The 22,668-nt window shown below is 47.6% G+C and overlaps 1 protein-coding gene across 1 annotated transcript in view; it reads right to left on the bottom strand.

Annotated features, from left to right (window-relative positions):
* LOC119965697 (mycocerosic acid synthase-like polyketide synthase) overlaps nucleotides 1–11,510 on the bottom strand; it is a 52,403-nt gene extending 40,893 nt beyond the window's left edge. The window contains 2 exon segments of the mRNA XM_038796456.1: nucleotides 9,036–9,109; nucleotides 11,431–11,510. Coding sequence (XP_038652384.1) covers nucleotides 9,036–9,109; nucleotides 11,431–11,510 — 154 coding nt within the window.
* Nucleotides 11,511–22,668: the final 11,158 nt, after the last annotated feature.

Raw genomic sequence — 22,668 nt, 5'->3', positions numbered from 1 at the left:
GGCTGTTAAGAAGGCATATGGTGTGCTAGCCTTTATAAGCAGGGGGATTGAGTTTCGGAACCACAAGGTCATGCTGCAGCTGTACATAACTCTGGTGCGGCCACACCTGGAGTACTGCGTGCAGTTCTGGTCACCGCATTATAGGAAGGATGTGGAAGCTTTGGAAAGGGTTCAGAGGAGATTTACTAGGATGTTGCCTGGTATGGAGGGAAGGTCTTACGAGGAAAGGCTCAGGGAATTGAGGTTGTTTTCGTTAGAGAGGAGAAGGCTGAGAGGTGACTTAATAGAGACATATAAGATAGTCAGAGGGTTAGATAGGGTGGACAGTGAGAGTCTTTTTCCTCGGATGGTGATGACCAACACGAGGGGACATAGCTTTAAATCGAGGGGTGATAGATATAGGACAGATGTCAGAGGCAGTTTCTTTACTCAGAGAGTAGTAGGGGTGTGGAACGCCCTGCCTGCAACAGTAGTAGACTCGCCAACTTTAAGGGCATTTAAGTGGTCACTGGATAGACGTATGGATGAAAATGGAATAGTGTAGGTCAGATAGGCTTCAGATGGTTTCACAGGTCGGCGCAACATCGAGGGCCGAAGGGCCCGTACTGCGCTGTAGTGTTCTATGTTCTATGTTCTATAAGCTAAATCTGACCCAGCTAGTAGAGCAAATGAAGGAGAACTTTAGAAGGTGGGACATGCTCCCGCTGTCACTGGCGGGGAGGGTACGGACCATGAAAATGATGGTCCTCCCTAGATTCCTGTTTGTTTTCTAGTGCCTCTCCATCTTTATCCCAAGAGTCTTTTTTAAAGGGGTAAACAAGGTGATCTCGGGATTTGTGTGGGCGGGTAAAACCTCGCGAGTGAAGAAAGTGTTGCTGGAGCGTAGTCGAGGGGAGGGTGGGCTGGCGCTGCCGAACTTTAGCGACTATTACTGGGTGGCAAAATATAGCCATGATTAGGAAGTGGGTAGTTGGGGGGGAGGGGGCGTTGGTGTGGGAGTGAGTGGAGGTGGCATTGTATAAGGACACAAGTCTAGGGGCACTGATAACGGCACCTCTACCGTTCTCGCCGTCCCGGTAGTCCACAAGCCTTGTGATAGTGGCGGCCCTGAGAGCCTGGGGGCAGTGGAGGGAGCACATGAGAGTGGAGGGAGCATCGGTCTGGGCTCCAATTTGTAACAATCATCAGTTTGTACGGGAAGGCTGGATGGGGAGCTTCGGAGGTGGCAGAGAGCAGGGATCGAGAGTATGGGGGATTTATTTATAGATGGGAGCTTTCCCTGCTTGAAGGATTGAGAGGAGAAATTTGAATTCCAGCAGGAAACGGATTCAGGTATCTGCAGGCATGGGATTTTTTGCGAAGCCAGGTTACGACCTTTCCGCTCCTTCTGCCACGAGGAATACAGGACAGGGTAGTTTCTAAAACGGGGGTGAGAGAGGGGAAGGTATCGGATATCTACAAAGAACTCAGATAGAGGAGCTAAAGGGTAAATGAGAAGATGAGCTAGCGGGGGAGATAGAGGCAGGTCTGTGGGCAGATGCCTTGAGTAGAGTCAATACGTCCTCATCATGTGACAGGCTCAGCCTGATACAATTTAAGGTCGTTCTCTGGGCACACATGACGGTGGCCCAGAATAGCAAGTTTTTTGGGATAGAGGACAGGTGTGCGGAAGGGGGGGGGGGGCAGCAAATCATGTCCATATGTTTTGGGCATGCCCGAAGGTTAGGGGATTCTGGCAGGATTTTGTAGATGTCATGGGTGGTGCCGAGTCCAGAGGTGGGGATTTTTGGTGTCGGAAGATCCGGGTGTCCAGGGGGCGAGAGAGGCTGATGTCTTGGCCTTTGCCAATATCCGGAGATGGATATTGCTAGTGTGGAGGGGACTCGAAGCCACTGAAATCGGAGGCCTGGGTTAGCGACATGGCTGGGTTTCTCAGTCTTGAGGAAATCAAGTTCGCCTTAAATGAAATGAAAAAATGAAAATCGCTTATTGTCACGAGTAGGCTTCAAATGAAGTTACTGTGAAAAGCCCCTAGTCGCCACATTCCAGCGCCTGTTCGGGGAGGCTGTTATGGGAATCGAACCGTGCTGCTGGCTTGCCTTGGTCTGCTTTCAAAGCCAGCGATTAGTCCTGTGAGCTAAACAGGGTCAATGCGAGGGTTCGTCCGGAGGTGGTAGCCGTTTGTCGACTTCTTTGGAGTAAACTAATTGTCAGCAGAGGCAAAAAATATAAAACTGGGGGGGGAGTTAGGCTATTTTCTGTTTCGGGTAGGAGGGGCTTGTCAGGGATGGAGATGATTTATGCAATATGATTATATTTGGTTTCCATTGTTAAATGTTGTTGTTACTGTTATTATTATAAAATTGCACAGTAAAAAGTCTTTCAACACCAGGTTAAAGTCCAACGAGATGGTGGGGCAGGCAATAAACAAAGAAATAACTGATGCATGTAGAAATGGTACAGCAGTTATCATGGGGGATTTTAATCTACATGTCGATTGGTTTAACCAGGTCGGTCAAGGCAACCGTGAGGAGGAGTTTATAGAATGTATCCGCGATAGTTTCCTAGAACAGTATGTAATGGAACCTACGAGGGAACAAGCGGTCCTAGATCTTGTCCTGTGTAATGAGACAGGATTGATTCATGATCTCATAGTTAGGGATCCTCTCGGAAGGAGCGATCACAATATGGTGGAATTTAAAATACAGATGGAGGGTGAGAAAGTAAAATCAAATACTAGTTTTTTGTGTTTAAACAAAGGAGATTACAAGGTGATGAGAGAAGAACTAGCTAAGGTAGACTGGGAGCTAAGACTTTATGGTGGAACAGTTGAGGAACAGTGGAGAACCTTCCAAGCGATTTTTCACAGTGCTCAGCAAAGGTTTATACCAACAAAAAGGAAGGACGGAAGAAAGAGGGAAAATCGACCGTGGATATCTAAGGAAATAAGGGAGAGTATCAAATTGAAGGAAAAAGCATATAAAGTGGCAAAGATTGCTGGGAGATTAGAGGACTGGGAAATCTTTAGGGGGCAACAGAAAGCTACTAAAAAAGCTATAAAGAAGAGTAAGATAGAGTATGAGAGTAAACTTGCTCAGAATATAAAAACAGACAGTAAAAGTTTTTACAAATATATAAGACAAAAAAGAGTGGCTAAGGTAAATATTGGTCCTTTAGAGGATGAGAAGGGAGTTTTAATAATGGGAAATGAGGAAATGGCTGAGGAACTGAACAGGTTTTTTGGGTCGGTCTTCACAGTGGAAGACACAAATAACATGCCAGCGACTGATAGAAATGAGGCTATGACAGGTGAGGACCTTGAGAGGATTGTTATCACTAAGGAGGGAGTGATGGGCAAGCTAATGGGGCTAAAGGTAGACAAGTCTCCTGGCCCTGATGGAATGCATCCCAGAGTGCTAAAAGAGATGGCTAGGGAAATTGCAGATGCACTAGTGATAATTTACCGAAATTCACTAGACTCTGGGATGGTCCCGGTGGATTGGAAATTAGCAAACGTGACGCCACTGTTTAAAAAAGGAGGTAGGCAGAAAGCAGGAAATTATAGGCCAGTGAGTTTAACTTCGGTAATAGGGAAGATGCTGGAATCTATCATCAAGGAAGAAATTGCGAGGCATCTGGATAGAAATTGTCCCATTGGGCAGACGCAGTATGGGTTCATAAAAGGCAGGTCATGCCTAACTAATTTAGTGGAATTTTTTGAGGACATTACCAGTGCAGTAGATAACGGGGAGCCGATGGATGTGGTATATCTGGATTTCCAGAAAGCCTTTGACAAGGTGCCACACAAAAGGTTGCTGCATAAGATAAAGATGCATGGCATTAAGGGTAAAGTAGTAGCATGGATAGAGGATTGGTTAATTAATAGAAAGCAAAGAGTTGGGATAAATGGGTGTTTCTCTGGTTGGCAATCAGTAGCTAGTGGTGTCCCTCAGGGATCCGTGTTGGGCCCACAATTGTTCACAATTTACATTGATGATTTGGAGTTGGGGACCAAGGGCAATGTGTCCAAGTTTGCAGATGACACTAAGATGAATGGTAAAGCGAAAAGTGCAGAGGATACTGGAAGTCTGCAGAGGGATTTGGATAGGTTAAGTGAATGGGCTCGGGTCTGGCAGATGGAATACAATGTTGACAAATGTGAGGTTATCCATTTTGGTAGGAATAACAGCAAACGGGATTATTATTTAAACGATAAAATATTAAAGCATGCCGCTGTTCAGAGAGACTTGGGTGTGCTAGTGCATGAGTCACAGAAGGTTGGTTTACAAGTGCAACAGGTGATTAAGTAGGCAAATGGAATTTTGTCCTTCATTGCTAGAGGGATGGAGTTTAAGACTAGGGAGGTTATGTTGCAATTGTATAAGGTGTTAGTGCGGCCACACCTGGAGTATTGTGTTCAGTTTTGGTCTCCTTACTTGAGAAAGGACGTACTGGCGCTGGAGGGTGTGCAGAGGAGATTCACTAGGTTAATCCCAGAGCTGAAGGGGTTGGATTATGAGGAGAGGTTGAGTAGACTGGGACTGTACTCGTTGGAATTTAGAAAGATGAGGGGGGATCTTATAGAAACATTTAAAATTATGAAGGGAATAGATAGGATAGATGCGGGCAGGTTGTTTCCACTGGCGGGTGACAGCAGAACTAGGGGGCATAGCCTCAAAATAAGGGGAAGTAGATTTAGCACTGAGTTTAGGAGGAACTTCTTCACCCAAAGGGTTGTGAATCTATGGAATTCCTTCCCCAGTGAAGCAGTTGAGGCTCCTTCATTACATGTTTTTAAGGTAAAGATAGATAGTTTTTTGAAGAATAAAGGAATTAAGGGTTATGGTGTTCGGGCCGGAAAGTGGAGCTGAGTCCACAAAAGATCAGCCATGATCTAATTGAATGGCGGAGCAGGCTCGAGGGGCCAGATGGCCTACTCCTGCTCCTAGTTCTTATGTTCTTATGTTCTTATGTTTCAAACACGAGCTTTTGGAGCACTGCTCCTTCCTCAGGTAAATGGAGAGGTATGTTCCAGAAACATCGATATAAACTGGTTGGAGTTTTGGGCAGAAAATGGCAGATGGAGTTTAATCGGGACAAGTGTGAGGTAATGCACTTTGGAAGTCCAATGCATTTAGGAATTACACAGTAAATGGTAAAACTCTTGCGAATACTGACAGGCAGAGAGATCTGGGCATGAATGTCCACCAATCACTGAAAGTGGCAACGCATGTGGATAAGGTGGTCAAGAAGGCAGACGGCATTCTGGCCTTCATCGGTCGGGGCATCGAATATAAAATTGGTAAGTCATGTTGCAGCTGTACAGGACCTTAGTTAGGCCTCATTTGGAATATTGTGCACAATTCTGGTCGCCACACAACCAGAAGGATGTGGATGCATTGGAGAGGGTACAGAAGTGGTTTACTAAGATGTTGCCTGGTATGAAGGGCATTAGCTATGAGGATAAACTCGGTCTGTTCTCACTGGAATAACAGGTTGAGAGGCGACCTGATAGAGGTCCACCAAATTATGAGTGACATGGACAGAGTGGATTGTCATATGCTCTTTCCTAGGGTAGGAGAGTCAAGTACTCGGGGACGTACGTTTAAATTGCGTGGGGAAAAGTTCAGAATAGACGTCCGAGGCAAGTTTTTTACACAGAGGGTGTAAAACATATGGAACGCATTGCCTGGGGAGGTGGTGGGAGCAGGTACGATAGCGGCATTTATGGAGCATCTAGACAAATGTATGAATAGGGTGGGAATGGAAGGATACGGACTCCGTAAGTGCAGACGGCTTTAGTTTGGCAGGTACCATGGTCAGCGCAGGCTTAGAGGGCTGAAGGGCCTGTTCCTGTGCTGTATTATTCTTTGTTCTTTGACCACTCCTTTACATGTTCTTCCATCCATGTGAACAAAACATTCTTTCTTATCAGCTCTCTCAAAGCTGTTGTTCTTGAGGATAGGTTTGGATAAACCTTCAAAGGACGTTGACTACATCCCGCAATCTGAGAAACCGCTTTTTTGCCCTTTGGCAAAGACATCTTATTAATTGCTGCAACCTTCTCAGTGTCTGGCTTCACACCTTGAGTGGAAATCTGCGGCGGGATTCTCCGATTCTGGGGCTAAGTGTTGACGCCGTCGTAAACGTCGGATCGTTTTACGATGGCATCATCTGGTCGCTAGGAACAGCGATCCTGCACCACAGAGAGGGCCAGCACGACATTTGAGCACCTCACGCTGCTCCAGCTGCTGATACGGGCGTCAGGACGGGCGCCGCGGGTCTGCTCATGCCACCACGTCCGGCGCGCGTTCGCGCATGCACGTGGGTTGCCATCTCTGTGCCGGGCCCGACAGAAAATGGCGGAGAAATACAGGGGCCCGGCGCGGTGGAACATAGGCACCCACCAGGATAAGCCCACCCGCCGATCGGTAGGTCCTGACCGCGGGCCAGGCCACCATGGAGGCCCCCCCCAGAGCCGGATCCCCCCTCCCCCCACCAGGCCACCCCCCGCAGCATGAACACCGAGGTCCGGTTGGGTAGGACCACACAAGAACGACACTGGCGGGACTCAGCCTAACTCGGCAGGCACTCGGCCCATCACGCGGGGAGAATCACCAGGAGGGCCGCGTTGAGCGGCCCCCGACCGGCGCCACGCCGGCACCAATGGCGGCGATTTGTGTGATCCCCGGCGCGGGGTCGCAGAATCCTGCCCCGGGTCACTCAAAAATGTGAGTTTGGATACACCAATTTGGCAATTGGTTCGATTGAGCTTCAAACCAAACTTGTCTATTTGTTGCATTACTCAAAGTAGGCTTGTGTTATGTTTTTTCTGAGTTGCTGACCATATAATTATTTTTCAAAATATTTTTATTTGCATTTTCAATTTTGCACAATGAAACTTTGAAACTTTGCGTCTGATATTTACAGTTTATGCAGTTCTGATGTACATACAATCTTTCTTGGTATATGCTCTCCCCACGCCCTTCCCCTCTCCCTGCCACCCCTCTTCCTGACCCCTCCTTGGCATCCCCCTCTTTCATTCTGGTTGTTCTGTCCCAGCCCTTCCTAACCCCCTTCCTTCTGTGGTTTCTGTTGCACAGTGAGAAGTCTTACAACACCAGGTTAAAGTCCAACAGGTTTGTTTCAAACACGAGCTTTAGGAGCACTGCTTCTTCCTCAGGTGAATGGACATGTACCTCTACCTCTACCTCTCCATTCACCTTCTTACTGTGCTCACCCCAGCCCAACGCTAGCATCGTTTCTTTTGCAGGCCTTGTGGGTCCGGGGGAGGGGTCCCTCCCCCCACACCTTCTCCTGTGGTTCTCTTGAGTTTCCTTCTCGCTTCCTCCCTTTGTACCTCTTAGTGTTGTGCATTTCTGTCTGCTCTCCCCTGCTTCACAGTATTTCCCGAGTCACTGTTTGTCTCGAACAGGTCTTGGATCAGGCTGACGAACGGCCTGCGGGGGGTGGCCATGCTTTGAGGAAGACTTTTTCCGACCCTCGGATAGTGTACTTGATCTTCTCCAGATTGCAGATTCTGCCAGGTCTGCCAGCCGGACTGCAGTGATGGGTGGTGCTGCTGATCGCCAGCCGAGCAGGATTCTCTTGCGATTAGGGAAGCGAAAGCAAGGACGTCGGCCCTCTTACCCATGTATAGTTCTGGCTGTTCTGATACCCCGAAGCTTGCCACTCTCAGGCAAGGCTCCACCCCCACAACCTTGGTTATCGCCTCAAAGGCGGCTGTCCAGAACCCTCCAAGTCTGGGGAAAGCCCAGAACATGAGGGTGTGGTTGGCCAGGCCTCCCTGGCACCATTCGCATTTATCATCCATCTCCGGGAAGAACCTGTTCATTCGGGTTCTGTGTAGGTGTACTATTGCACCACTTTGAACTGCATGAGGCTGAGCCTTGTGCAGGAGGAGGTGGAGTTGGCCCTGCTCAGGACTTCGCTCCAGAGTCCCCAGCCCAATTCTGTCCCCAGTCTGTCCTCCCGTTTGCGTCTGGCTTCGTGCAGTGGCAGTCTCGCTCTGTCCAGTAGCTGTCCGTAGATTTTCCTGCAGTTTCCCTGTTCCTTAATGTCTGTATTTATCAGGCCTCTGGTAATGTGGTTGTTGGGGCCCTGTTGACCATATCATTATATTGTCAAAGTAGACTCTGACACCTTCAATTCCTTCAAGCATTTGCTCCATTGCACGATGGAATATCTCTAATGCTGATATTATACCAAAAAGCATTCTGTTAAAACAATATCGTTCACAGGGAATATTGAACGTGCATAGTTTTCTGCTGGTTTCATCCAGTTTCAGTTGTTTATCAGGAATAGGGTAATGTTCCCTTTTTATATTCTGATTGAGACCTTTCGGATCATTACAGATTCTGAGATCACCATTTGTTTTTTTGATGCAGACCATTGAACTCACCCAGTCAGTGGGTTCCATCACTCTTGTGATGATTCCCAGCTGCTGCATGCGGTTGAGTTCCTGTTTCAGGCGTTCCTTCAAGGGAGCAGGTGAATAACTGGCTTGGCATTCGCCTTCAGCTATATTTTGCACTTATTTGCAACATTGTATATAGTTCCACGCCAAACCCGCTGGACTCATTTTTAACAGGGGGTGAATGTGGTGAACCACTATGTGCACCTGTATTAGGGGATGTAAGGTAGGACCTGCACTACAGGTTCGCCGGTAGCCCCTGCCAGCTAGCTCCGCCCACAAGGAGCCGTATAAGTATACCTGTCCTCCTCTGATCTGCCATTTCGCCGGCTACAGTTGGAGGCCACGCATCTGACTGCAATAAAGCCACAGTTGTACCAATCTGAGTCTTTTGTGCAATTGATCGTGCATCAGGGAAGCTACATTTTTATTGAATTAAATGGGCAGAAAATTAATAGGTCCCATGATGGGCGAGTGAGTAATCACACCTGAGTGCAAACAGCCCTTTATGCTCAAGCATTAGAGTAAAATCTGCCCTAATTCATCTGCAATGTATAATAATGTCAATAACCATTTATAATTCCAATCCTCATTTTCCTACCTCCAGGAAAATCGCATCCTATTCCAACAATTGCTATTTCTTCACCTTTATTTTCCATTTTTCCTTGATTGTGTCTATTGGGAAAAAAGAGAATACAGCAAAATATTTAACAATTTCAAATTATTATCAGGTTGCTGAGAGCATTCGTGATATCCCTGCATCCTTTAAGAATGTTAGAACAATGGGCTGTATTCTCCGCTGTCGGAATTCTCCATTTCGCCGGCAGCCCGGGGATTTCCCAATGGCGTGGACCTGCTCACAATGGGAAACCCCATTGGCCGGCTGGCAAGACGAAGAATCCAGGGGGTGCAATCTGGTGCGGAGTGACGGAGAATCCCATCCAACATAACAAGAACTGACATGGTGAGCAGGAACTGTCGCAAGTTTCCCGGTGCTCAGCCTGGCGAGGCCGGCAATGCTATTCAAGTTAAATGGTCCAGTTAACGAGGCCCCATGGGCTTCTCGCCACAAATGAAGGCTCGCCAGACGATTTGCCATAACCCCACTTGCCAGCGGCCCCCCCCCCACCCCCACCCCCCCCCCCCCCCACCCCCCCCCCGGCCCCCACCCCCGCTAACAAAGTCAAGCAGCACTTAAACAGCAGTTGCACAGCCAGCCCCACTCAGCTAGCCACTACGGCGCCGAGTCAACCAGCTCCAAGATTCGGGGATGCGGACCTGGGGAGGCTCTTATATACGGTGGTGGCCAGGAGGGATGTCCTGTCACTGGGGGTTCCGTGGATGAGCCACAGGGCAGCCAGGGTCCCTGGGTCGACGGTGGCAGCAAACGTGAGCTCAGGGAGAGTGACCAGGACGAGCTGGCCTCCAGGGTCACAAGAAGGTCAAAAAGGTTAACGGCCCACTCAGGCAGCACGGGTGAATTGACACCAACTCCCCCCCCCCCCCCCCCGCCCGCCGAGACTTTCCGCCCCCAGATGAGCATCCACCCCCCCAACCCTCCATGCAGTCCCCAACCCTCCATCACACACCCTCCCTTCAGCACCCCCCAACCCCTCCTTCACAGCCCCCTCCCACTACTGTGAACCACGCATGCGGCTAACGATGCCCTCTCTGTGTCTCCTCAAGACCTGAAGACTATAAAATATTGGAGCAGAATTATGCCCATTTGGCCCATTGAGTTTTCTCCGCCATTTAATCATGGCTGATATGTTTCTCATCTCCATTCTCCTGCCTTCTCCACATAACTCCTCATCACTATAATAATAATAATCTTTATTGTGACAAGTAGGCTTACGTTAACACTGCAATCAAGTTACTGTGAAAAGCCCCTAGTCGCCACATTCCGACGCCTGTTCAGGTACACAGAAGGAGAATTCAGAATGCCCAAATTACCTAGCAGCAGGTCAAGGACCTATCTATCTCTATCTTAAAGACACTCAGTGATTTGGCCTTCACTGTCTCTGCAACGAATCAGTTCCACAGATTCACCGTCCTCTGGCTGAAGAAATCCTCCTCATCTCTGTTTTAAAAGATTGCCCCTTCAGTCTGTGGCTGTGGCCTTGGGTTCTACCTTTTCCCACAATGGAAACATCCTCTCCACGTCCACTCTACCCAGGCCTCTCAGAATCATGTAAGTTTCAATAAGATCTCCCCTCATCCTTCGAAACTCCAATGAGTACAGACCCAGAGTCCTTAACCTTTCCTCATACAACAAGCTGTTCAATCTAGGGATCATTTTTGTGAACCTCATTATTTTTATTTTTTATATTATGTGTAGCGGGCCTCATTTGCTTATACTTTTTTGGCTTTTTAATCTTTTTCTCTTGTATAATTATTTTCTTTTTATAAATTTAAAGTGCCCAATTTTGGCCTCCCCCGGTGCCCTCAGTGATCCTCAACATGCTTAACCTTCCTAGCTCTACCACTACGTCTAGGTTGTGTCCCCAGGATGCACATCTGAGGTGGAGGCAGCCAGCTGCTTACCACGTCCTGTGGCCTTACATGCGCCCAGCAGGTGTCCGCTGGGGCCGGAGGGACCCGGCGCACTTGTCGACAGCTCATACACAGCCATGCCGCCCTGTCCTGTGTGCTGACTTTGAGATGCGGCTTCATCAGAGGGGTGGAACTTGCGAAGCTGGTGGTCACCATTCCCACTCCATGGGATGGGTCTAGGTTGGAACCCAGCACCCTCTCCACCCGTTCGGTCCCCATAGGGCTCCGGGTTCAGCTCGGGTTGGAGGGGCAGCTCGTTCGAGCTCCAGCTGCCTCTGCATCATCTGGCTCTGCCAGACCTGGCGGCTTCCCGATGTCTGCACCATGGTGTCTTCGCCCTCAGTGATTGGGCCATTCTCTGGAGCATCTCGGCAATGCCCACCTATGACTGGGACAAGCTTCGCAGTGCCTCGGCCATTGCCATCCGAGAATGGGACATATACCGTAGAACCTCATCCAGGTCATCCTGGTACTGGGTGATATCCCCCAGCGAGTCCGACATTCTGCCAAGGCCCTCAGCCATGGCCGTCACCGACTGCTTCACGCCTTGGACACCTCCACCAATGGTGCTGATGTCATGTACCAGGCTCTCCACTGTAGTCACCACCCTCGCAGTGTTGGCCTTGGTGCCACGAATTGCCTGTGACATCTCCTGTGCCCGTAGCCTCTGGGACTCCACCAATTGGCCTTGGAGCCTTGCATATGGGTGGTGGGGGGGAAGGGATCGGCACTGGGGTGAGCTCCTATGAGAGGACACTTGGGATAGATGGCTGATTGCTCAGATGGAGGGATCTGTGGTGCCGATGGAGGAATCTTGTGGGAAATCAAGGATACTGGTGGTGGGAGTATCTGTTAGAGGGGTATTGGGAAGGTAAAGGTCAATTACTGGCTGGAGGGGACATGTATCCTAGGGGTGGGCAAGATAAGGGTGAGCATGGGGGGAGGGCACAGGCATGGGCTCATTAGGGGATGGATGGGCATGGAGTTGACGGATTACAGTGATGGAGGCATGTTCAAGGGTGACAGATGGGAGGTGAAGATAAAGGGGGGGGCAGCGATGGTGTGGGGTACGAAGGTGTGGGTTACAGGAAGAGAGCAACAGGTTTGAATATGGTCTGAAAGCTCTCACTCACCATCCTGTTGAGAAAGCACACACTCAATGTCCAGCTCACGAAATACTGTTGGGAGGAGGGTCATCGGTGGGCAGAGCTGAACGTCAGCTCCACTGAAAAACTGAAGGGGAACCTGATAATCTGTCCTGCCAAGACAAAGGTCTTTCTGTTGATTCAGAAAGGCAGTGGAGGGAAAAGGAGAACAGTGCGTGGGGGAGGCTCCTCACACATGGCTTGCAAGACCCTTACCAAAGGGCAATGTCTCCATGTGCAGACTTGATTCAGCCGGACCCAGTCTGGCTTGGCTCCTTGAAAAGTGGAAGGGTGGTGGGGGGCTCTTGAACACAAGCAGCAGCAAGGAAAACCTAGCAACCGCTGTAAAATCAATTAATCATATATATACAAAGGTGCAACAATTGTTGGATTGCTTGTACACCCATGCTACCAGAGTGAATTTCTTATCATACAATTATATACGGTGCTTCCCCGACATCCGCAGCAGAGGTGTAAAATTTGTGCGAAATGCAAAGGCAAAAACCACTTTGCTAAGCAGTGTTTTTCTGGCTAGAAAATCCAAGTGCAAAAATCTCTAAATGCTGTTGATGAAATTAATTTAGAAGATACATTCTTCATCGATGTTGTCTCTAATGAAGACAGACCTAAAGTAGTCAAGCAAAATAAAATGTCTTCGACGAGAATCAGAAGCGAGGGTAATGAAGTTTTGATTATAACTGGACAGTTTCTTTACTAATCAATCAAACATTGGGCAGCACGGTAGCATGGTGGTTAGCATAAATGCTTCACAGCTCCAGGGTCCCAGGTTCGGTTCCCGGCTGGGTCACTGTCTGTGCGGAGTCTTCACGTCCTCCCCGTGTGTGCGTGGGTTTCCTCCGGGTGCTCCGGTTTCCTCCCACAGTCCAAAGATGTGCGGGTTAGGTGGATTGGCCATGGTAAATTGCCCGTAGTGTCCTAAAAAGTAAGGTTAAGGGGGGGGGGGGTTGTTGGGTTACGGGTATCGGGTGGATACGTGGGTTTGAGTAGGGTGATCATTGCTCGGCACAACATCGAGGGCCGAAGGGCCTGTTCTGTGCTGTACTGTTCTATGTTCTATGTAAATGTCAAACTAAATACAAGAGCAAGAGCCAATCTTATCTTTATTTCGGATATTGAGGCGATGAGAATTAAACCCAAGATAAAAGCAAATTACTGCGGATGCTGGAATCTGAAACGGAAGAGAAAATGCTGGAAAATCTCAGCAGGTCTGGCAGCATTAGTAGGGAGAGAAAAGAGCTAATGTTTCGAGTCTGATGACTCTTTGTCAAAGCTAACAGACAGAGGAAGTGGGAAATATTTATACTGTGGAGAATGAAAGATGAGTCATAGCCACAGAATTAAACCCAAGATTTTGAACAGACCGGTATTTTTAGAAGATTACAATGGTTAACGAATTAATACTCTAGGTATGTGTGAGCTTGAAGTTCAAGTCAAAGATAGAATCCATAAAGTGAAATTTTCCACTGGAGTCACAGATCGTGAATGTATACTGGGTGTGGAAGCTTGTGAAACACTTGAATTTGTCTAAAGAGTATACACGCTGACCAGTACATCGGTGGATTCAATAGGACAAGCATTTCCAGAAATGTTCCAAAGTTTCAGTGTTTTGCCATTCACTTATCGAATTCAACTGAAGGATAATGCGCAACTCGTAATACATGCTTCAAGGCGAGTATCAGCACCATTAAAGGATTGGCTGAAAGCTGAACCTGATAGAATGACAAATCTGGGGGTGATTAAGAAAATTGAAGATCCAAAAGATTGGGGAAATTCAATAGTGCGTGTGAAGACACGCAATAATGATTTAAGAATCTACATGGATCCTAAAGACCTCAATGCCAGCATTAAGCAAGAACAGTATCCAATACTAAAATGTGAAGAAATTACGAGCAGAATGTCAGATGCACCGTGCTTCAGTAAACTGGATGCATTGCAGAGTTTTTGGCACCTCAAATTGGATGAGAAGAGTCCGAAGTTTTGTGCATTTAACACTTCATTTGGGCGCTACTTTTTGTTTCATAGAACAGTACAGCACAGAACAGGCCCTTCGGCCCTCAATGTTGTGCCGAGCCATGATCACCCTACTCAAACCCACGTATCCACCCTATACCCGTAACCCAACAACCCCCCCCTTAACCTTACTTTTATTAGGACACTACGGGCAATTTTAGCATGGCCAATCCACCTAACCCGCACATCTTTGGACTGTGGGAGGAAACCGGAGCACCCGGAGGAAACCCACGCACACAGGGGGAGGACGTGCAGACTCCACACAGACAGTGACCCAGCCGGGAATCGAACCTGGGACCCTGGAGCTGTGAAGCATTTATGCTAACCACCATGCTACCCTGCTGCCCCTTCGAATGCCGTTTGGGATAATACCGGCATCCGAAATCTGGAAATGCACACAGGAAGTTAATTCCACAGAAACATGCCTACCCGCCTCGCAATTCAACATCAAACCCCCAGCTGCATAATTAATTAGCTCAACATTGTGCAATTCAGTGAGTTTAACCACTACACATCTGCAGCGGGAGCCCCTCCGACTACCCTCCCCCATTATGGGACTTAGGCCCAGAGGTAAATCCCAGCCTCTGGCTCTATTTATGAAGCCCTGGATCCTGTCTGGCAGGTCCTGGATTTTATAAACACTTTCTCAACCTAATTTGCCAACTTCAACAATTTGTGCACATATATTCCAGATCTTTCTATTCCTGTACCTGCTTTACAAATTGTACCCTTTCTTTTGTCTCACTGTTCTTCTTGCCAAATGTACCACCTCACATTTCTCTGCATTAAACTTTATCAGCCATGTGTTTGCCCATTCTACCAGCCTATGTCATCTTGACGTTTAACAGTATCCACCTCAAAGTTCACAATAAACAAAGAACAATACAGCAAACCTCCAAGCCTGCGCCAACCATGGTACCTGCCTAAACTAAAACCATATGCATTTACGGAGTCTGTATCCTTCTATTCCCATCCTATTCATATATTTGTCTAGATGCCGCTCGTACCTGCTCCCATCACCTCCCCAGGCAGTGGGCTCCATATATTTACCACCCTCCGTGTAAAAAACTTGCCTTGCACATCTGTTCTAAACTTTTCCCACGCACTTTAAATCTATGTTCGCTACTACTTGACTCGCCTACCCTAGGAAAGAGCATCTGACTATCCACTCTGTCCATGTCACTCATGATCTTGTAGACCTCTATCAGGTCGCCTCTCAACCTCCATCGTTCTAGTGTAAAGATACCGAGTTTATCTAACCTCTCCTCATAGCTAATGCCCTCCATACCAGGCAACATCCTAGTAAACCGCTTCTGTACCCTCTCCAAAGCATCCACATCCTTCTGGTTGTGTGGCGACCAGAATTGTACACAATATTCCAAATGAGGCCTAACTAAGGTCCTGTACAGCTGCAACATGACTTACCAATTTTTATATTCGATGCCCCGACCGATGAAGGCCAGAATGCCGTATGCCTTCTTGACCACTTTATCCACATTTCAGTGATTGGTGGACATGCACGCCCAGATCTCTCTGCCTGTCAATACTCGCAGGAATTCTACCATTTATTGTGTAATTCTTACATGCATTGGACCTTCCAAAGTGCATTACCTCACACTTGTCCGGATTAAACTCCATCTGCCATTTCTCCGACCAAGACTCCAAGAATCCTGCTGCATCTTCTGACACTACTCTCTGCATCCTGTTACTCAGTCAACCTCACATCCATGCCATCATTTCTATTCCATAGGCCTCAAATTTGCCTGAAAATCTATTATGTGGTGCTATATCAAATACCATTTGTAAGTCCATATACACTACATCACCTTCACTGCCCTTATCAACTCTCTGTTACCTCATCAGAAACTGAATCAAGTTAATTAAACATGGTTTGCCCTTCACTAATCCATGCTATATTTACTTAATTAATCTGTTAATTTTGTCCCAGGTTAACATTTCTGAAAGCTTCTCCACTACCAAGGTTGAATTACCTGTAAACCTGTAGTTGCTGGTTTATTCGTACAATATTTTTTAAACAAAGATCTGACAATTGCAATTATCCAGTCCTCTGGTATCATTCACATATCTGAGAAGGATTGGAAGTTCTTGGTCAATGCCTCCGCTATTTCCACACTTGCTCCTTGAATGCATCCCATCCATTTCTGGTGACCAATTAACTTTATATACAACCAATGCACATGGGGGAGATGGGAGAGGGTGATGCGGGGGTTGTGGGGGGGGGGGGGGGGGGGGGGGAGGAACACAAAAGGAACAGGATGGGAAGAAAGAGTTGGCTTTCAGATTGGCCTCGACAAGTAAGCAATAATAATACTAACAATAATAACAATAATAATACCGGGTTGAGGAAACAAGATGGCGCCGCAAGCAGCCACTTTGAAGAGTCCCTAAACAAAGGGAAACCCTGGAGCACACACAGTTGTCTGCCATGTAGGGTGGTCCCTGGACAAAGGGAAACCCTAGAGCGCAGGGGGACGTCCATCAGGTAAATATGGTTGATCCCGCAGGAAGGGGATAATGAAAGCTCCCACCTGGAACGTCAGGGGACTAAATGGCCTAGTGAAAAGATCCAGAGTCTTTGATCATTTGAGAAGTTTGAAAGCCGACATAATCTTCCTGCAGGAGATACACCTGAGGGAGGACCGACTGCAGGTAAGGGCTGGGTGGAACAGACGTATCATTCATGTTACGGGACAAGAGCTGGGGGAGTAGCCATACTGATTAGTAAGAGGACGGTGTTTACAGTGGCAAGGATGGTTACAGACACAGTGGGACGGTATGTCATGGTCAGGGGTGTCCTGGACGGGGCACCAATAGTTTCGGTAAACGTGCACGCACCCAACTGGGACGACACAGATTTCATAAAAAAGACCATGGTGGAAATCCCCAACATTGACACACACCGACTGATCATGGGAAACTTCAACTGTGTACAGACCCCACTGATGGACTGATCGAGCCCCAGATCGGGGAAAAGGACAAGCATGGCTGGGGAACTGGGGGCATTCATGGAATATCATTTCTACTCCATGGTGGTTCCTACACCCCGGTGAGAAGGAATTCTCATTCTTTTTGCCGGCGTACAAAGCATACTCACAGACAGACTTCTTTGCAGTGGGAAAATCGGTGTTTCCAGGAATAATACCAGCTTCCCGTACCAGCCTCCCCGAACAGGCGCCGGAATGTGGCGACGAGGGGCTTTTCAAAGAAACTTCATTTGAAGCCGACTTGTGACAATAAGCAATTTTCATTTTCACCTTCCACGCTATGGGAGGCACTGAAGGCGGTGATTAGGGGAGAGATTATAGCCTTCAAGGCACAAAGAGACAGGGAAGAGTGGGCGGCCAGGCAACAACTGATTGACTCCATTCTAGAGATAGACAGAAAGTACTCCGAGGCCCCGACCGTAGAGCTGCTGGCGGAGAGGAAATAGCTACAGATAGACTTTAACCTGCTATCCACCAGGAAAGCAGTGCATTAGCTTCACCAGACGCGGGGGACCATTTATGAACACGGCGAAAAGGCCAGCTGCCAACTGGCTCACCAGCTGAGAAAGCAGGCAGTGGGGGTTTAAACTAATTCAGCAGGGGGATGGGAACCTAAATTGTAGTCCCAGTGTACAGGATGTTGAGAGTAGTGAGGTCAGGGATACGGTTAAAAGTTCGAAAGAGGGCACCGGCAAGCAAGGTGCTGGTTTGAAGTGTGTCTACTTCAATGCCAGGAGCATCCGGAATAAGGTGGGTGAGCTTGCAGCATGGGTTGGTACCTGGGATCTCGATGTTGTGGCGATTTCGGAGACATGGATAGAGCAGGGACAGGAATGGTTGTTGCAGGTTCCAGGATTTAGATGTTTCTGTAAGAACAGAGACGATGGTAAAAGAGGGGGGGGGGGGGGGGGGGGGGGGGAGGAAACTGCAGGGGATGGGTACAATCGAAATGTGGAGCTTTTTCAAGGAACAGCTACTGCGTGTCCTTGATAAGTATGTACCTGTCAGGCAGGGAGGAAGTTGTCGAGCAAGGGAACCATGGTTTACTAAGGAAGTTGAAGCACTTGTCAAGAGGAAGAAGAGGGCTTATGTTAGGATGAGACATGAAGGCTCAGTTAGGGCACTTGAGAGTTACAAGTTAGCCAGGAAGGACCTAAAGGGAGAGTTAAGAAGAGCGAGGAGAGGACACAAAAAGTCATTGGCGGATAGGATCAAGGAAAACCCTAAGGCTTTCTATAGGTATATCAGAAACAAAAGAATATTAGAGTAAGATTAGGGCCAATCAAGGATAGTAGTGGAAAGTTGTGTGTGGAATCAGAGGAGATAGGGGAAGCGTTAAATGGATATTTTTTGTCAGTGTTTACACTGGAGAAAGACAATGTTGTCGAGGAGAATACTCAGGTACAGTCGACCAGGCTAGATGGGATTGAGGTTCACAAGGAGAAGGTGTCCTGTGTTTAAACAAAGGAGATTACAAGGGGATGAGAGAAGAACTAGCTAAGGTAGACTGGGAGCTAAAACTTTATGGTGGAACAGTTGAGGAACAGTGGAGAACCTTCCAAGCGATTTTTCACAGTGCTCAGCAAAGGTTTATACCAACAAAAAGGAAGGACGGAAGAAAGAGGGAAAATCGACCGTGGATATCTAAGGAAATAAGGGAGAGTATCAAATTGAAGGAAAAAGCATATAAAGTGGCAAAGATTGCTGGGAGATTAGAGGACTGGTAATCTTTAGGCGGCAACAGAAAGCTACTAAAAAAGCTATAACGAAGAGTAAGATAGAGTATGAGAGTAAACTTGCTCAGAATATAAAAACAGACAGTAAAAGTTTTTACAAATATATAAGACAAAAAAGAGTGGCTAAGGTAAATATTGGTCCTTTAGAGGATGAGAAGGGAGTTTTAATAATGGGAAATGAGGAAATGGCTGAGGAACTGAACAGGTTTTTTGGGTCGGTCTTCACAGTGGAAGACACAAATAACATGCCAGCGACTGATAGAAATGAGGCTATGACAGGTGAGGACCTTGAGAGGATTGTTATCACTAAGGAGGGAGTGATGGGCAAGCTAATGGGGCTAAAGGTAGACAAGTCTCTTGGCCCTGATGGAATGCATCCCAGAGTGCTAAAAGAGATGGCATGGGAAATTGCAGATGCACTAGTGATAATTTACCGAAATTCACTAGACTCTGGGGTGGTCCCGGTGGATTGGAAATTAGCAAACGTGACGCCACTGTTTAAAAAAGGAGGTAGGCAGAAAGCAGGAAATTATAGGCCAGTGAGCTTAACTCCGGTAGTAGGGAAGATGCTGGAATCTATCATCAAGGAAGAAATTGCGAGGCATCTGGATAGAAATTGTCCCATTGGGCAGACGCAGCATGGGTTCGTAAAGGGCAGGTCATGCCTAACTAATTTAATGGAATTTTTTGAGGACATTACCAGTGCAGTAGATAACGGGGAGCCGATGGATGTGGTATATCTGGATTTCCAGAAAGCCTTTGACAAGGTGCCACACAAAAGGTTGTTGCATAAGATAAAGATGCATGGCATTAAGGGTAAAGTAGTAGCATGGATAGGGGATTGGTTAATTAATAGAAAGCAAAGAGTTGGGATTAATGGGTGTTTCTCTGGTTGGCAATCAATAGCTAGTGGTGTCCCTCAGGGATCCGTGTTGGGCCCACAATTGTTCACAATTTACATAGATGATTTGGAGTTGGGGACCAAGGGCAATGTGTCCAAGTTTGCAGATGACACTAAGATGAGTGGTAAAGCGAAAAGTGCAGAGGATACTGGAAGTCTGCAGAGAGATTTGGATAGGTTAAGTGAATGGGCTATGGTCTGGCAGATGGAATACAATGTTGACAAATGTGAGGTTATCCATTTTGGTAGGAATAACAGCAAACAGGATTATTATTTAAACGATAAAATATTAAAGCATGCCGCTGTTCAGAGAGACTTGGGTGTGCTAGTGCATGAGTCATAGAAGGTTGGTTTACAAGTGCAACAGGTGATTAAGAAGGCAAATGGAATTTTGTCCTTCATTTCTAGAGGGATGGAGTTTAAGACTAGGGAGGTTATGTTGCAATTGTATAAGGTGTTAGTGCGGCCATACCTGGAGTATTGTGTTCAGTTTTGGTCTCCTTACCTGAGAAAGGACGTACTGGCGCTGGAGGGTGTGCAGAGGAGATTCACTAGGTTAATCCCAGAGTTGAAGGGGTTGGATTATGAGGAGAGGCTGAGTAGACTGGGACTGTACTCGTTGGAATTTAGAAGGATGAGGGGGGATCTTATAGAAACATTTAAAATTATGAAGGGAATAGATAGGATAGATGCGGGCAGGTTGTTTCCACTGGCGGGTGACAGCAGAACTAGGGGACATAGCCTCAAAATAAGGGGAAGTAGATTTAGGACTGAGTTTAGGAGGAACTTCTTCACCCAAAGGGTTGTGAATCTATGGAATTCCTTGCCCAGTGAAGCAGTTGAGGCTCCTTCATTACATGTTTTTAAGGTAAAGATAGATAGTTCTTTGAAGAATAAAGGGATTAAGGGTTATGGTGTTCGGGCCGGAAAGTGGAGCTGAGTCCACAAAAGATCAGCCATGATCTAATTGAATGGCGGAGCAGGCTCGAGGGGCCAGATGGCCTACTCCTGCTCCTAGTTCTTATGTTCTTATGTTAGCAATTTTGGAAAGTGTAAAAATAGATAAGTCCCCTGGGCCAGATGGGATTTATCCTAGGATTCTCTGGGAAGCCAGGGAGGAGATTGCAGAGCCTTTGTCCTTGATCTTTATGTCATCTTTGTCTACAGGAATAGTGCCGGAAGACTGGAGGATAGCAAATGTTGACCCCTTGTTCAAGAAGGGGAGTAGAGACAACCCTGGTAATTATAGACCTGTGAGCCTTACTTTGGTTGTGGGTAAAATGTTGGAAAAGGTTATAAGAGATAGGGTTTATAATCACCTTGAACAAGTTGATTAGCGATACTCAACACGGTTTTGTGAAGGGTAGGTCATGCCTCACAAACCTTATTGAGTTTTTTGAGAAGGTGACCAAACAGGTGGATGAGGGTAAAACGGTTGATGTTGTGTATATGGATTTTCAGTAAGGCGTTTGATAAGGTTCCCCACGGTTGCTATTGCAGAAAATATGGAAGTATGGGACTGAAGGTGATTTAGCGGTTTGGATCAGTAATTGGCTAGCTGAAAGAAGACAGACGGTGGTGGTTGATGGCAAATGTTCATCCTGGAGTTCAGTTACTAGTGGTGTACCACAAGGATCTGGGGACTGAGTCCTCAGCTGCCACCCCGAGTGCCCACCGGGGAAATCATGTTAGAACCACGCTGGCGGGAACTCGGCCAGCTGCTGTCAGAGAATCGCCGCGGGGGCCTCTTTCAATGGCCCCTGACCAGCGCCGCGTCGACTGGGCATGCGCGATTGGTAGCAATTCTTCGGTGACCGGAGAATCTCAGGAGCGGCATCACGCCGGATTTCGGCGTCAATTCGGCATGGAGGCTCGGAGAATCATGCCCCTGGAACTACTGACAGGACAGGAACTTAGGCACCTTCAAATTAAACACTTTCTCCGCAAGGAGACATAATGGTACCCCAAGGCCCCGAGAGACACGTTACTGGAGGAGCTAATAAACATGGGCAGTAAGGAGGGGGGCAACTGTGGGGACATCTATGGACGGTTGCAGGAAAGGGCAAGAATACCACTGCACGGAGCCAGGCTAAAATGGGAGGATGAACAGGCGACGGAATTAGGTTGGTGACTCTGGAGCGAAGCACTGAGTAGGGCCAACTCCACCTCCTCCTGCGCAGTTTAAAGTGGTGCTCACCTAACGAGAACCCGAATGAACAGGTTCTTCCCGGAGGCGGAGGATAAATGCGAACAGTGCCAGGGAGGCCCGGTCAACCAGGTCCAGATGATCTGGGCCTGCCGCTGACTTGGCGGGTTCTGGACAGCCTTCTTCAAAGCAATGTCCAAGATTGTTGGGGTGAGGTAGGGGCCGTGCCCCAGAGTAGCAGTCTTCAGGGTATCAGACCAGCCAGAACTAAGAACAAAGAGAAATGAACAAAGACAATTACACCACAAGAATAGACCCTTTGGCCCTCCAAGCCTGCACCAACCATTCTGCCCATCTGAACGAAAACCCACTATCCTACGCGGACCATTTCCCTCTATTCCCATTCTATTCATGTATTTGTCAAGACGCCCCTTAAAAGTCACTATCGTATCTGCTTCCACTACCTCCCCCTGCAGCGAGTTTTGGGTTACTACCAACCCCTGTATAAAATACTTGCCTCGTACATCTCCTTTAAACCTTGCCCCTCGCACATTAAACCTATGCCTCCTAGTAATTGACTCTTCCACCCTGGAAAAAAGATTCTAACTATCCACTTTGTCTATGCCCCTCATAATTTTGTAGAATTCTATTAGGTCGCCCCTCAGCCTCCATTATTCCAGTGAGAATCAATCAAGTTTCTCTAACCTCTCCTCATAG

The sequence above is a fragment of the Scyliorhinus canicula genome, chromosome 5 (genome assembly GCF_902713615.1).
Source record: "Scyliorhinus canicula chromosome 5, sScyCan1.1, whole genome shotgun sequence".
Lineage (NCBI taxonomy): Eukaryota > Metazoa > Chordata > Chondrichthyes > Carcharhiniformes > Scyliorhinidae > Scyliorhinus > Scyliorhinus canicula.
This window is presented reverse-complemented; position numbering and strand designations above follow the sequence as displayed.